Below are 17,394 nucleotides of genomic sequence, written 5' to 3' on the forward strand. Positions count from 1 at the left end.
TTTTATGCCAATGTATGTCTGAAAAACGATTTTTTCATCCTCCAAATTTGAAAGAGATTAGTGCAATACTGGTGACACATTAGTTTGGACGAAGGGAGTATTTTTTGAATGCTCTCGGATTCAATTTATGTATGCATAATTTTCAAGTAACTAGGCCAGAGAAACTCGATTAGTAGTTGAACACGACGATGTATCCTTTCAGATTAACAAATGAGAAAAGAGCTAGAAATTGCAATTATCCACTAATAATAGACACCAACCTCGACCTTAGACTCAAATGAAGCTACAAAATTACAAAAGATAGATGGCTACCAACACAATTGTAGGGAACCAAAAAAAAAAAAAAAGACCATTGAACTTCTTAAAGTTTCTTTTTGAGTTTTTTTTTGTGTGTTGCTATATGCTACAACCCAACCCCTAAAACTGAACCATACATCTAATTAAGATCCAAATCCTTACTATTATTATTAGTACAACTAGTTTTGGTTTCGGGTTAGTTATTACTCATTATTTTGATTAACTAACACCTCCATGCTGACGTGGCTACTAATGCCCTATCATGCCAGCAAAGCAACATCTCTGCTTGTCTCTTTGCCACGTGGAATCCTCTTACCTGTACTCTCCCCAACAAACAATCTGCCTGAAAATCCGCAAACTGGCTTAACCCCATCGGCCGGAATCCGGCACCCACCATCGCATCCTTCCATGATCCTCCTCCCCCGAAGCCGACGCCTCGCCGCCCTATAGCCGCCACCATATCAACTATCTTCGGAAACAGCACGTAATTCTCAATCTTCCTCATCCAATCACCGCAGTTCCCGCCACCAATATTTGCCGCTTCCAGTGATTCCAGTAGGGTAGAGTAGAATTCTAGCCCGTCTATTACTGTCTGCCGGAACGACATCGCATTATAACCCAAAAGTCCTTCGCTGTCAACGTGTACCACCACGTTAGGGGATATACGACGGAGGTCGTTAACAAATCCTGACCCGACCCGTCGGAATATAGCGGGGGATAAAAGCACCGCTGTTTTCTCTCCCTCCATGAACTTTATGGCTTTGAAAGATAACAATTCGAATGTACGAATTAGAGCAAAGTCAATTTCGAAACCAATATTGAGTTCACGAGCAAATTGGGTTAAGTTTTCTCTGATCAACCTTGATTCCACAGCGTATTCTTCAGGAACTAGAGCTGTAATTCGAAGAACCGGCGCGTTTGCTTTACGGCACTCGGCTTTATCGGCTAACTCTTTCATGAAGGAAGCCCAGTGACCACCAAGCCCGATGTCGAAATCGATGACGTGGACTAGCATCGAGCCGTCAACTGCTTCCAGCACGGCTTGATTCGCTGTGAAGCTAGAGAACATAGGGATCGGAGAAATATTCGAGAATATTTTGTACGATTTGATAGTTTGAATCACATCGGAGGAACTCGATGGACGAGTTTGCCGAGTTGACCCAGCGAGTTGAGCTTGAAGTGCTTCCTTGAAGTAAAAGGCAGCTCGTTGGAGAGGTTTTCCGGCGGCGGATCTGAGGCGTTGATTGAGCCGTGCCAGTATCACATGTGCGAGTTGGAAAGCATTCGTTTCGAAGCACTCAGCGAAACGAATGAGTTCATCAACGTAATCAAATCCTACGTTCCAATTCTGGTGGATATCACCGGAGAGATCGAGGGCGTTGATGAAACTTCCCTGATTCACCGCGGGGAACTGCTGAGGGAAAGTACTCTCAGAGAAAGAAAAATCAGGGCTAGCAAACTGAGTCGAGTCAGCTGAGAAGTCGGAGAGATTATGGAAATGAGTCAGTGACTCGCTGTGGGTGAGGCTGAGTTGAGGGTTAGTTTTCGAAAGGGAAGCAGAATCGTCGTGCAAGCCAAGTTCTCTCATCAATGAATCCCAATCTTCAAAGTTGCTCAGAACATGATCACCTAACTGAAGAGGATCTTCGCTGCCACACAGATTTGACAAATCTGGATTCGTTGTAATCTGCTTTTCGACGATGGGGCTTGGGCTACGGCGGAGCTCGAGGACTGATTTGGGTTCGTAGCACAAATTAGGGCCGTTGGTAGCGGCCGGGAAGGTAACGTTTCGAAGGTTATTGTTATTGTTGTTGTTGCTAATCAATGGTTTAGAACTCACGTTGTCATTAGTGGAAAAGGGCACTTTCATTTCTCTGAGAAAAGGAGAAAATTGTTGGTAACCGTATCCAAAGTGCGTCTAAAAGACCAGATGAAATTTACAAGAAAGTTAGTATTTTGAATTTGAGTGATCGATCGAGGCGTTTTGGTGAGTATGGTGTCTCTGTGCTTTAATAGAAGGGGAAGACTTTGTGTGGGAGGTGTTTCTTTTTAGCTTTGTTTCAACTTTCTTCAATGGCTCGGAAAACTTTGGAAAAAAACGGAGGCTTTTTGAGGAGATGATGATTGTTGCCTTTTTATCTTTGCGTGCGTGGGATGGGATGCATTATATGCCATGCATGGATGGATTTATAGTATATGTAAGGATAGGAACATGCAGCACACGAGTATGAAGTGATTGATTTAATTTATGTTTTGTGTGTTTGACAGTACTATATAAAATGTTTTATGATATCAAGTAAATTTAATTTGATATTGCAGGTTATCAAATATTTTTTTAAATTTTTATATAAAATATTTTATAGGATACAACACAGACTGATGGTGAACAAAATTTAAATTCTTGATTTTATCTTTTTGTAGGATAAGAGTCGTGAAGGTGAAGTATTGTATAGTTGTGTACTAGAGAGAAAGAAAGGGAGGGGAAAAAATGGCTTTTTGTCTACTTTCCTAACACTTTATTACTACTACTATTTCTTGTCTCTAAACTTTTATTGCTGATTAGAAGAGACGGATCTAGAATTTAAAGGCTGTGGGTTCTTAACTTATAATTCTTTACCACTAGACTAACAAAATACTTTGTTTGTGGGTTCCCAACTTATAATTCTTATATATTTACTAATTCTTTCAATATAAATTCAATAACCGTACGAAAGTCACTGGGTTCCCGAAAACTCGCACCGAATATTCTACATCCACCCTGCTGATTAGCATGCCAAATTAGATACTGTGATCCCCTCCTTCACTTTTATTTTTGTGTTTAGTTTTATGAGAGTCAATATGACAAATCTTGAAGTTGAGTTAAATTAGATTAATTTAATATTAAAAGTTTTAAACTTAAATGTTTGAAAACTATACTAAAAATACTCTACGTTAAAAAATGAAAAGAACATATTATAAAATGTAAGTCAAGTTTATATAGTTTGACTCTCAAACTGCAAAATATGACAAGTAAAAATAAATGAAAAGAGGAGCGCATAGTTTAGCAAGATGGAGTTTAACTAGAATACACTGAAGGTGGATGAATTTTTCTATGCTATCGGAGAATCTTAATGCTTTAATGTTTTATATTCTTAATTTTTCTTTTTTTCAATAGTTAAATATAAAAAAAAAAATAGTAGTAGTATAAGGTAACTTGAACTCTAATTCATTTTATCTAGTTTATTTAGAAGTACCACCTGATTTACCAAACTTAGATTCATCTTAGTCCTCATATCATCAGTTGTACGGTATCGATCATCTGTTTACCATGAAGCAAATCACTTGAATACACTGTCAATGACCGAACAATTAATTATAATTCCAACGATAACTTTTTAATTATCATCTCATTCTTTTTTAGATTTTGGAGAGAATAAATTTGATTTAATTTTTGAAACGATATGTTAAAAGTTTAAATTGTCAAAAGAAGCTATAACTCGCATTTATGTTCTTTTCAACAAAAATTGTATCTGAATGCTTAGGACTTAATCAAGAAGAGTGTGTCCTCTTATTTCAAAATTAAGATTTGGATGTTTAAGACATTTTATTGATGAATAAATTTCAAATTAAATTAAAAAAGAAAAAAAAAAACTTGAACTGAAAACAAAACCTTAATTGTGCTTATAGAGAAAATATAACTTCAGCATATTGAGCGTCCGCAACTTATGACTAAATTAATAGTAGTACTAAGGTTCCATAACTAAATTGTTGCAGGTATACATAAATGATAAAACGTCTTGTTGTAACAAATAAATGCTCCCAAATGCAATAATCTTCAATTCCACCTGAAAAATAGGTACACTGTTCTTGCGATTATGAGTTAATATTATAATGATATGAAAAATTTTGAAGCCATAGATGAGGAGGACTAGGAGAGAGAAGGAAATCGTAGATGATATGTGGAGAGAGAAAGAGAGATTTCGGGGGAAAAGAAAAATTAGATATAAAATGGCTACAACAAGATAAAATTTCTTGACTGTGTAAAAAAATTCATCCACTGTCAGTGTATTCTGGTTAAACTCAATAAGATGAGGCTTAACTTCTTTTACGGTTCTCTATTTTTATTCTAAAATTAATCTCAAATCCATCTATTTAATTCGAGGAATTAAGGTCCGATTTCACACTCTTCTGATTGTTTATTAGTCCAAGATACCCCGCGAATTATTTGAAGCTTCGACGACGTTACTGGAAAATCGACTATGTGCAATGCATGCCAATAGTTAGTGGAATGGTAAATTTTCAAAAGTCAACAACATATTCTCGACTTTCATGTTTTAAAAATAAACCTAAAATATAAAACGAAAGTGAATAATTTCCAACCTCGTGTGATTCTAATGAAAGTCAGAGTACTATAGACCAAATAAATAATTGCTTATGTTTTTTCCTATGTATGCAGATTTTCGAATATAATCCGTGAAGACTTGTTTTTATTCTCTGTTCATAGACGTATGTTTATTTTAAGACCATCTGCAGGGAGCTGCTAGGAAAGTAGCATCTACGTTTAATTCATTATACTTGTCAATATCTATATATATTATACATACGTAAATCATCTGCTATGCCCCTTGAATCGGGATATATAGCTCCGCCAATATGCTCGCTCGCGGCTAAAAAAAAAAAAAAACGAAAGGTAAATTATTTAGTTCGCCGCCACGTAATGAATTGCTAGGCTTTACGATACTTGCTTGCTCCATTAGATTTCGGAACTAAGTAAAATACAACTTCTATTAGATGAAGAAACAAGGTTTACTTGCTTTACCAGAATTCATGATCAGAATTATCTTGACTATGGCTTTATCGAATAATTTCAGCAAATCCAACGACGGAGAGTTCTTTTCGATAATCGTGCTGTCCGGGTCAATGATGGAGAGTTTTTGATTCCGTTCATCAATTTAAATGGAGGCTGAATTTCAACTTTGCACGTATATTGTTGTTTGCAACATTGACTAATAACTTTTATCTCAAGAATTTTTTTTAACTTTATTTTGTAACACAAAAGTCACTCAACTAATAATTATTATAAGTTAACACGAGCGTTTAATTTTATTTCATAACAAAAAAGTCATTCAATTATTATCATTTCACCTACAAATCACTCGACTATTATTATTTTACCCATAAAATCACTCAACCAGTTCAGACGATATATTCATTAGATATTGCTAATACAGGAAAATATTATATTAACATACGCTTAATGGACAAAAGTTAAACTTTCTTGTTTAAAAGTTGAAGAGGTGAGTGAAAATGACAAAAAGGGGTCAACTTTTGGGCTGTTAAAGACTCAAAAGTTTCAATAATAGCCCACAAACTATAAAGAGTAGGCCCCACATAAAGAAAGTTCACAAAAGGAAGCAACAGACAAAAGAAGCAGACCAAGTGAAGCAAAGTCATGGGTAGGCATATTTACCCAAGCCCACTAATATAATGCAAAGTTATCCAAATATCATTAAACTACGATTCGGTGGATTAAAACTTCAGTTATATATATGCGCGTGATTCAAAAGTAAATCAAAGTAAAAGAATTTACTATAAATAATTTTAATTTGCATTTCTTTTTTTCATGTTTGAATTCATGACCTTTTTCCACCGAAATAGTACCACCATTAGTCAATTATATAATTTATTCGAATCTAGTAGCCTCCACAAGGATTCTGGAGATCGGATGTGGATCGTCCGATGATCCTTGTGGACACCAAGCATCTTAGAATTTCCATCAAAAAGTCACCGTTGGATCTGATCGGATCAGATCAGATCACCCTCTAAGCGGGCCTAACTAAACAAATGCACACACACCCCTGGCCCCTCTCATAAAGTAAACATTCCAACATAAAGAAGCCCACATTGTTGGGGCCTACAACAAGTGAGCCCATTATTGGGTACACTAGACTCCTTTTTGTCTGCAATGTATGTGCATGGTTAGCATGCTCCGGGGCGGAGCTACCTTTGCTTTAGGGGGTTCGGATGAATCCCCTTCGATAAAAAATTATACTATTTAGATATGATTAAAACAATTTTTTACGTATATATAGTAGAGGTTAAACTTCTTTCGGCTCGTTCGTATGTTCACTTTTTCAATTTTTGAACCCCTAGTAGTAATTCTGACTCCGCCATTGAGCATGGTAATGAAATAAAGGATGCGCGTAGGGGACGCGTTGGGAGGAAGAGGAGAATATGTTCTTCTGTTGGTTAATGGGTGATAGTACACTCATAATTGACCAATCAATCCATCCTTTCATTGCGTATTAGACTACATAAAGGGCATGTTCGGTATGTAGAAAATGTTTTGTTCATGAAAAATATATTTTTAAGAAAATATATGTAGTTTTTTATTTATGTTTTTGTGTTTGGTATATAAGTGAAAAATATTATATCAGAATCAAGGGTTAGGGTGATTGATGTTATGGTGGGGGAACGAAAGGGCAGGGGGTTGTGGGAGGAGACAATTTCATTAGTTCAGGTGGAATCGTATTTCAAGGGGTTTAAATAATGTATGCAGCTCATCGTGATTATTAATTAGCGATTGATTTCATATCTCGAATTTATGACTTAGTAGATCATAGTTAGAGAGTCAACTTTATCGTTGCTTTGAAGTTCAAGCTATCCTCTCTACCTACGAATTACTTATTAAAAAAAGAAAATAAAGAAGTATTCTAGCACAAAGCTTCTTTATTAACATTTGAGATGACTTTTCTACTGTTTCCTGCAATTAAAAAAGCGTCACATATATGATATCAACATTAATTAAGGATTACAACGCACTCATGTCTTAATCAAGCTGATATGTCGCATTTTAATAATAGTATAAAAAGTTGTCTAGTCTTAATCAAGCTTTATTTTAGTCATTAACAAATATTTCTTTGTTCTCTGGTCACGACTTTGAGTTATTTTTAAAGATGACATGGTCTGAACGCTCTTTTTAAAGGTATCCAATACAATGAAGGTGTAATCATTCCAGATTTTTATGATTAATCTTTTAGCACTAATCATTTTCCTTTTTACATAAATGATAACATAGCAAAGTTCACATTGATTATGGCAAATTAAAGCTACAGTTCACTTTCTTCAGCTTTTGTGATTGTTAAAGATCAAAGGGGGCCAATAATTAACTTTAGATCTTAAACTGAAAAACCGAAAAGAAACAAAAACCAAGTTGCACATATATCGTACTAATAATTTAAAATGCTTTCTTTTTTGGAAGAAGTTGAAACAAATGCCTCTTTTGTTTTTCGAAAAAAAATTAATTTGGAGGCATATGGTGTAGAATAAGTTTTTTCTGTTCGTCTTATGCTATCTGTTTCCAAGTGGTTATAATAGAGAAAGTGTTCACCTTGTCCGGACATGACTTCTTATCATGACCAACAAAGGAGTCAAATCATCCTAGCTTTTGTGTTTTTATGTTAGCTTATTTGTATGGCAGGCAGAGGCGGATCTAGACTCTAGAGTGTTAATTACAAATCTAATTAAACACGTTCATTTTCAACATGAATTACAAATATATATGTAAAATTCAATTAATAATACTAAATTTTGAACATATTAAATATTAATTATATATAATTTTGTTGGAAGCCATATCGTATAGTATGTGAACTTTAGTTTTTGTATTTACAAGCTAGGACCATGGATAGTGCGTGTCACCATTTTACAGCAAATAATATGCCTCAATTGGTGGGGGGAAAGGGTCTTTAAAGTTGAAGTGTTTCTCTTTCTTTTTTAAGGTGGTGGGGGAGAGGAAAATGAAGGGACAAAACACAAAATCAATTTGGTGTACAATTTTCACAGGACTGATCAAGCTAGGTGATAATGCTTGTGGAAAAGAAAAAAAATAATTATAATGTTCTATATGGCAAAGGGGATAGCACTTAGAAAATTAGCCAACCTCATGTTTGTTACAAGTGGATGAGGGTTCGACTTTGCATTTAGCATCACCTTATTATTATTCTTCACTCTAATTTTTAATTGGAGATGTAAATATAAGGATGACAATACAGACTAACAAAGTTGTGATAGTGAAAGTACTGTAACATCTCATTCAATCATGCAAAGCATCTCCAATTAATTTGTCCATCTTTTGGAATATTACGAAAATCAAACAAACTTTTTTACGTATAATTTTCTAATGACGTCAGGGGAGCTCATGAGAGAAATATTCTCACTCAAGTTTGAAAAGGACCCTTTGATTATGATAAAGTGATAATGATGATTACCGACCAACTTACACATATCTCGACTCTATACATGTCTCATTCGCGCTATAGGTATCGAGTAATTCCATTGCCAATGTTTTGATACATGCATGAAAAGAATCTCCTAATTATATCTTATTTGTACTCGTATTTAAACTCTAATTTCTTACTAATATTTTACCTATTTATACGTTTACTGTTAAGTCACATTCCTTAATTGTCTGATAAGAGCCGTGGGGCCTAAGTGGATTCATTTACCTCCTTCTCATCGAAAAATTATATTATACACAAAAAATGAAATAAATACTGAATTTTTTTAACCTTTTCATGTGACTATTTCTTTATATTTTGATACCTTTAGAGAAAATTCTAATATTGCGACGACTTCAGTTGAGTATATCATATATGTATGTAATTAATTATGGTTAATATAATTAAGAAAGAAAAGAATGAAGGATTAGTATAATAAAATTAATGGTAAACGTGATTAAGGATTAAGGAAATAAAGAAAGGAGAAATGAATAGTAGTCCAAAAACAAAAAAGTCAAGTACTTAGGAGTTAAGGTTCGTGAGTAGATGGGACATATCATTGTGGAAAAGGAAGGAGAAGCTTCAAAGATACAAAAGTAAAGGAGGGGTTGAGATTCTGAGTAGTGATTAATACAATTCAATGAAAGAAAAAGATGTGTCATAGCACCATTTTGGACATACAACTATCCCCCCTTAATATAAAGGCACTAAATAAAAGGTTTCAAAACAGTACTTGTGGACATGATCCAGCCATGCTTTCATGACTCATTAAATACCTACTTTCTTTTTTCTTTTCTTTTTTTTTTTGCCTTTTATTTTGAGGATATAAAGTCTATTGTCAATCAGAAAGGAATTCAAATCGTAGAAATAATTATAGAAATGCAAGGTGAATCTGTATGTAATAGACCTTTATGGTTCGATACTTTCTCGAACCCTGTGCATAGTGGAGATTTTAGTATATCGACCTATTTTTTTTTTTTTTTTAAAAAGTCTGTTGTAAATGGAAAGAAGTAAATAAAAAGAATTATTCTACCTGACTCAAAGTTTTAAGATTATAGGTGGAATAGAGTGAGAGACAAATGTAGCCTTTTGGTTATGAGTTCATCACTTTCAACGTGGAGTATACATATATTGAAATTTATTAAAATTCAATAGATATTGCATCTGAACTCATAATATTAATGGAACTACTGAGAATTCACCTTTGATTAAACGAACAAAGTTCTAAACATCCAAAGGTGTGACCTCACAATGGTATTAGTTAAGACTATTTCAGTTTCTTCTTTGCTGCCTAAATCTTGACTGTAAAATACTTGATGAAATAGTTGAGATATAAAAAAAAAAAAAAAAAAAAAAGATAAAATTTTTAAAAAATGTATCTTACTGTTACTCCTTCCACAAAATATTCGTCGCGTCTAATCTAAGGGAAAAAAAACGATGTCCACTTATAAAGACATACATAATAAAAACTTAAAATAAACAAATACATAAAAATATATCATGCCTCTGATGGTTATAATTTTATGTGAGACGTTTCACACGATTTAACAATTCTTTTTGTCAAATAAATAATAAACCGTCCACATTTTTTGGGTGGGAAGAGGAAGGAGTGGTGGTGGAGATAGGGTATCTTCCATCTATTCTATCTATGTGAATGTGATTAAAATAACTAAACAAAAAGGTGCAAGGCAAAAAAACAAATATGAATGGTGGTCCTATTCTATAGTTATTTTGGATTGCTAGGATACGTCGATTTCACTTTTCAAAATTCCCTTAACGGATTCATTTAATTTTCTTTGTGATCACTCTACTTTTTCCTATCATATAGCACCCTCCTCCCACGTTTCACATGTGTCACTGTTCATATAATTTTTCCAATCTTCATTTCAAAGGGCTAAGAAAAAATTGGCAAAGTGGACCCAAAATTTTACAGAAATAGAATTAAACAGTGAAGGCATATACCTATAAATACCAGTTACATCTTCATCGGATAAAAAAATGTTATAATATTAATTTTTAACTCATGCTGATTACAAGGGATGGATGATAAATGTAAGAACTTTTTATAAATTTGGGCCTCATAACCAATAGTCGATCCAAACCAATGGGCTAAAAGTAAATGGACTTTTGCTAAATTTGAAATATGAGTCCATTTATCTTCACTGCACAGTCCTTCCAGGAGCCCAATCCTGACCATGTGTTCATGATTTAATGTAATGAAAAATCTCTCATCTCATAGAAAATATCAAATTCATTTGATTCATCAAAAGTACTTTGAATTGCTATTGTTGATTGGAAAAAATTATTATTTTGATAATTAGAATTCAAAATATGTTTTTTTTTGGTGACAAAATGGTTTTCAATTTGGTTTGTGATGAACTTAAAACTTTCCAACGCTTGAGTATGCTTTTTATGCCCCAACAAGCTGTTTATGTGGGTAAAATTACAAAAAATGGGCCTCTTCAGATTAGAGCCGGACCTTATTGCTGGACAAAGAAAGATGAGGCCCATTTCCAGCTACTAAGGAGATTATCCCTAACAGGGGTAGACCCACATGTATAGGTGGGGGTGGACATGCACCCGTTAACATCGAAAAAAATTGTGTATATATATCTTGAGAAATTGGGATATAATTAATAGTGCACCCTCAAATGAATGATAATGTACCTTGGTGTGCTGGTTGAAGCCTCTGCTTCCGTCCACCTGGGATCAATCCTTTGTTGCACAACACCTTAGTTTTTATTTTCAATACTTCAAATTTAAAAGGATACTATTACTAAATCTATATCAACAAAATTGTTGGATTGGGTATTCAAACCCGCAACCACTATGTAAGGCAAACCCCCCTTGACCATTGAGCTACCACAATTGATTGTTTAAAAAGGTTAAAAATAAACTTCATATTTGAAAGTAAGGTTATTAGCTTAAAACTCTTATTTATTCTATATATTTATTTTTTCAGTATTGTTCATATCTTTGGCGACCAATTGAATATGATAATATTCCTTAATCGACACCGAGAGTTTTTCTAACGTCTTAAAATAATATTGGTGCTCCACAATATTATCAAGGCAATAAGCGTAAAAAAGCTTCAAGGTCTATTGTATTTAAGCACAAAGTACAAATAAAGCGTGAGATACGACCAATTGAATATGATAATATCCCTTAATCACACCGAAAGTTTTTATAACGTCTTAAGATAATATTGGTGCTCCACTATATTATCAAAAGTAATAAGCATAGAAAATATATAAATATATGTCTAGTCCAAGACTAATAATATAAGCATGAATGACAAATATATGAACAATTTCTTTTTTTTATAAAGTGAAATATTAATTGTTTAGTATTCGTCTCTTCAGAAAGCCTCATTGACAAGGAAAAGTATGTATCAGAAATTAAAACTTAAGCTGAACATTAAGAGAGGTGAATGCTCAACACATTTTGAGTCTTAATTCGAGGCTTATGCGCGTCTTTGATAACACTGATGCATCTACAGACTTCAAATCCTGGTTCGCCTCTGATCCCTAACTCATTGAAGATTGCTATTCATTAACAATGAATTTCAGAATTTGTAAATTCTACAAAATGTAATGTTCTGGTTGAAATTTTATATGCACGCTAAAGAATTACTCCCTCGTTTCAATTTATTTATATGAGTTTGATTTGGTCGGCAATTTAAGGAAGTAAAGAAACCTTTAAATTTTGTTATCTTGAATTAAAGATACGGGAAAGATATTAAAATACATTTTAATCTTATGAATTAAACAAGTAAGATAAATAAATTAAGACGGAGAAAAATAAGCAATGTTAATTTAAAGATTTATTTTAAGCTTCCACTCTGTTAAATTGAAATTCATAGCGTCTAAATCATAATTACTGGTTACTTGCATAAATTAAGTTGCATCCACATACTCAATTTATCAATTACCATAGGTTCTCTTGTTATAAAATAAAAGTTAAAAGAGTGTAAAAGACAAGTTGGAGGAAGATAAGGATACTGTAGGGAAAAAGTCAAAAATAGAGGAGTGCATGGGATATACAACGTGTCAGGTTTAAACAAGCACCTATCCATGCAAATGCCACGTTCCTCCCATTGTATCTTCTTCAAAACCTCAATCGGTTTCACTTGATCATTACTGCCTGTTTGTTTTTCTTAAAATTTTAATAGCAATGTCTGTGCAGAAATCTTGCTTGAAGCAATTTCAGTACTGTTGCAAAATCTTGTTCAAGTTTCTGTTGTTTGTAATTATTATTAGTAATAATGTGGCTATTAATGTAAGAGGTTTGAGAGAAAACGAAGGAATCCCGAGTTGGGAATGGAGTAGTTTAGGGCCTCTGGTGAAGAGATCAGAAAGAAAATCAGTAGTTTCAACTGAAAATGGGGAAGTCTCTTCGGTGAGAGTAGCTGATGGAACCAGTGGCTTTTATCATCTTCAGTTCATCACGTTGGAGCCCAGCTCCCTTTTCCTTCCTGTTGTTTTACATTCAGATATGATCTTTTATGTCCACACTGGTACGTATTGATTTTCAATCTTTTCTTCCTTACTCAATTGGTGTCTCACATTTAATTTGTGTGTTAAGTTCAAAATCCAACTGTTTAGCAATTCAGTTGATCATTGAATCTGGATTTTCTATTCATATTAATTGATGTTATTTTTTTCTTTTCTGGAAATTAGGGTCGGGGAAGCTGACATGGATGGATGAAGATGAACAGAAATCAGTGGATTTAAGAATAGGAGATGTTTTCAGGCTGCCTTTTGGAACTATTTTCTTCCTAGAGAGCAACTTGGATCCCGTTAGACAAAAACTAAGAGTTTATTCCATCTTTGCCAATTCAGGGGATGATTTGCGTGTATTATTTCTTTGTTCTAGCTCCTCCTCAAAGTACTCTTGATTACTACTATTATTCATTAGTTTTCTTGATCAGATATGAATATTTTCTCTCTTTGTGGATGGATATGCAGGAACCTCTGAGCGGACCATACTCCAGCATCCGTAAGATGGTTGTTGGATTCGACAAGAAAGTCCTCAAAGCCGCATTTAATGTAACTACCTCACCTTTTTAATTTCATTATGTAGCGCGTACTAATTGTATAATTAGACCTTAGTGATTAGCCCAACTTTCATAATAACAGTAAAACAATTAATTCTGTTTTGAGCATAAATTGGTACTTTAAAAAGGGATGAAACTGATTAAGGACGTCACTTAGTCAGTGCACCAAGTGAGCAAAGATGTATCAGCCTGATATGGGAGGGGTTTAGAACTTGATGTTTTAAGAATTTTTACAAAGCCGCACAGAATATGTACTCATAATTTGTCTCGTTTTCCTTTCATCCGCTAGTATTTAATGAAAAGAGTTGGTCGTGTTAGGGGGGTAGTATATATAGTTAATGCACAATTTAATTTGTGAAGGTACCAGAGGATGTGATAGAAGATGTGTTGGCTGGAACAGAAGTACCAGCCATTGTGCATGGTGTGCCAAAATCAACTAAGAAGAACAACTTGTGGGAAATGGAGGCTCAATACATGAAGACCATTGTAGGAAGGGGCAGTTACAGTATTTTCGACAACCAAATGAACAAAAAGAAGAAAGTTAAATTGTTCAATGTTTTCGAAGAGAAACCCGATTTTGAGAATTGCAATGGGTGGAGCACCGTAATAAACAGGAAGAAAATGCCTGCTTTGAAGGGTTCTCAAATTGGCATTTACGTAGTGAACTTGACTAAAGGATCAATGATGGGACCTCATTGGAATCCAATGGCTACCGAAATTGGAATAGCAATTCAAGGAGAAGGAATGGTTCGAGTAGTTAGCTCGAGCACTGGAACAGGTCAGAGGTATAAAAACAGGAGGTATAAAGTGGAGGAAGGAGATGTATTCGCCGTGCCACGGTTTCATCCGATGGCTCAAATGGCCTTCAACAACAATTCGTTCGTGTTTGTGGGGTTCAGCACAACTACGAAGAAACATCATCCTCAGTACCTAGCAGGGAAAGCTTCGGTCCTCCGAACGCTGGACAGGCACATCTTGGAAGCATCTTTCAATGTGGCTAACACAACAATGGATCAGATTCTCGAAGCACAAGGTGATTCAGTTATACTGGAGTGTACATCTTGTGCTGAAGAAGAACTGAGGTTAATGGAGGAAGAAAGGAGGAGGGAGGAGGAGGAGGAAAGTAGGAGAAAGGAGGAAGAGGAAGCAAGGAAGAAAGAGGAAGAATGGAGGAGGAAGGAAGAGGAAGCTAGAAGGAAAGAAGAGGAAGAGGCAAGAAAGGCTGAAGAAGAAAGAAGAGAGAGAGAAGCAGAAGAAGCAAGAAAAAGAGAAGAGGAGGCAGCAAAGGAAAAAGAGGAAGAAAGGAAGAGACAAGAGGAAGAAGCAAGGAAATGGGAAGAGGAGGAAGCCAAAAGGCAAGAAGAAGAAATTAGGAGAAGACAAGAAGAGGAGGAAGCTAGGAAAAGAGAGGAGGAAAGGCAAAGAGAAGAAGAGGCAGCAAGGAAAAGACAAGAAGAAGAAGCAAAGAGAGAGGCAGAGGAAGCAAGGAGGAGAGAAGAGGAAGAAGCAGCAGCAAGAAGGCAACAGGAGGAAGAGGTAGCAAGGAAGGCAGCAGAAGAAGCAGCAAGAAGACAGGAGGAAGAAGCACAAAAGGAAGCAGAGGAAGCAAGGAGGAGAGAAGAAGCAGCAGAAACAAGGAGAAGGGAGGAGGAAGAAGCAGCAAGAAGGCAGAAGGAGGAAGAAGCAGAAAGGGAGGCAGAGGAAGAAAGCAGAAGAGAGGAAGAAGCAGAAACAAGGAGGAGGGAGGAGGAAGAAGCGGCAGCAAGAAGAAGTGAAGAGGAGGCGGCAAAAGAGGCAGAGAGGAGAAGGCAAGAGGAAGCTGAAAGACAAGAGGAGGAAGCTAGGAGACAGGAGGAAGAAATGGAGAAGAGGCATCAACAAGAAGAAGAAGAAGAAGAAGAAGAAACCGAGGAAGGGGAGCCAGGCCGGCATGAACGGATAGTCTCCTTCAAAAATTCGAAGTTCCCCAAGTCGGAGAGATGATCAGTGTGTGTTTTTGTATAATCAATTTTGTGTGCGTGGTTGTTCCCTTTTTTTGTTCTTATGTTTTTGTACGAGCAATTTCGTGTGCGTGTATGTATGTGTTTGTTCCGTTTTTTGTTCATATGAGAAACTTATGTAATAATGCTGAACCCAGCTTTCATGGGTATCTAAGACCTTTTCCCTGTTGGTTCTCTAGCAATGTCCTAGCAATGCAGTAGAAGGTGTTGGATGTTCTTAATAAATATTAGATTACCAGAAAAAGAAAACAAATGGGCATTTACAACAAGAGACATTTCAAAGATTTACGTGATCACGGGAAAATCAAGAATAGCTGTTCTGGAATTAGGAGCTATATTACAGCTTCTGCAAATGCATCCTTAGTGGAAGCAATGTACAGCTTCCACCTGATACATTTAACACAAATATATAGCTGAACAATGAGATTAATTATTTGAAAATAGTATGTGGAGTTTGTTACTTGAAATGGAAATTTAGGGGCTGAAAGGCTGAAGTGAACATAGATATCAATATGCTGTTTCATCCTTAAGTAAGACGAGCCACTTCTTTTTCAGAAAAAACTTTTTGGTCCATGTCTACTGGATTGATAAATTCCATATAAATTGATTGCGACATAACATTTCAATGAAATACACATAATTGAAATGTCTTAGTTTCAATATCTTCACCTTATAATTGGGTAACCATTAGGCCATGAAATTTGGGAACTTCAATGTATATTATAACATTATAATGGTGGAGAAATTAAAGAGAAAGAAAAAGGGAGGACCAAATTAGGAAGAACCTGGTTTTAAAAACAAAGGTTTTATTTTAGTTTTATTATCTTATAACTTAAAAGGCTCATCTACTGAAAATATAGAACAAAATAAAAAATTTAAACAAAAATGCTTCAACATTGTGCAATACCGAAAATTGTTGAATGTTGGCCTTATCTTCTAAGCCTTTACCTTTCATTTGTAATGTCCAACTTCTTTGTTTTGGAAATATGGTCAACACTTTCTTAAAGTAAAAACAAAAAAACCTGCAAAAAAGAACTATGCAAATGGATTAAGAGTTCAAGTAAAAATAGAGTCCGACTGACCTTTTTAGTTTTGTTTTACTCACGCGTGTTAAGTTTTGTCTCATGTAGTGCGACGTCTAGCATTTATTACCGCGTGTGTATCTATATATATATATATATATTGCAAGTGAGGCTTTGGGTGGCAAATGCTTCAAAAGATATTTGATGTTGTTTGAATATGGAAGCTTAGTTTTTCTTATTGTAACATGTTGCACATATATGAGACAAGAAAATCTTGGGACTCTTCTCATATGGCTGGAATCAAAAGTGCTGTAGTTTTACCACCAATTTTCTGCCAAAACAACACTTTTTTCAGCTGTATTGCTGACTAAGTGAAAGAGACGTAAACACGATGAATCTGATCTCCCCATAATGTGAGTTATCTTTTCATGAATCAGGTCCCAATATCTATAGTTTGTCAATCATCAAAATCAAGGACTAGCTCTCTGGGGAGAGAGAGAAAGAGAGAGATATAGATTAACCTTCTTCCAGCACAATAGCTCCACTCCAGTCCCATGCATTCATGCATATCATATCAAGGGATCGTTTGATAGGGTGTATTAGGAAAAATAATTCATGTATTAAGTGTGGTATTACTTAGTACTATGTTTGGTAGGATTTTGGAGCAATGTATAACTAATAGGGCAAAGGTACAAATATATTCTCGAACTTTGATAAATGGTGCAAATATACTCCCGTCATACTTTGGGTACAAATATACC

The 17,394-nt window shown here is 35.0% G+C and overlaps 2 protein-coding genes across 2 annotated transcripts; one reads left to right on the forward strand and one right to left on the reverse strand.

Moving 5' to 3' along the window:
• Window positions 1-169: 169 nt before the first annotated feature.
• On the reverse strand, window positions 170-2,711 carry LOC107859933 (scarecrow-like protein 15). The gene has a single exon (XM_016705099.2). The coding sequence runs from the start codon at window positions 2,165-2,167 to the stop codon at window positions 521-523; it is 1,647 nt and encodes a 548-aa protein (XP_016560585.1). The 5' UTR covers window positions 2,168-2,711; the 3' UTR covers window positions 170-520.
• Window positions 2,712-12,629: 9,918 nt separating this feature from the next.
• On the forward strand, window positions 12,630-15,789 carry LOC107859934 (vicilin-like seed storage protein At2g18540). Its single transcript, XM_047407235.1, has 4 exons — window positions 12,630-13,071; window positions 13,235-13,410; window positions 13,523-13,603; window positions 13,972-15,789. Exons 1-4 carry the CDS (start codon window positions 12,729-12,731, stop codon window positions 15,592-15,594), a joined length of 2,223 nt encoding a protein of 740 aa, XP_047263191.1. The 5' UTR covers window positions 12,630-12,728; the 3' UTR covers window positions 15,595-15,789.
• The last annotated feature ends 1,605 nt before the right edge of the window (window positions 15,790-17,394 follow it).

This window comes from Capsicum annuum, chromosome 2 (genome assembly GCF_002878395.1).
Source record: "Capsicum annuum cultivar UCD-10X-F1 chromosome 2, UCD10Xv1.1, whole genome shotgun sequence".
Taxonomy (NCBI): domain Eukaryota; kingdom Viridiplantae; phylum Streptophyta; class Magnoliopsida; order Solanales; family Solanaceae; genus Capsicum; species Capsicum annuum.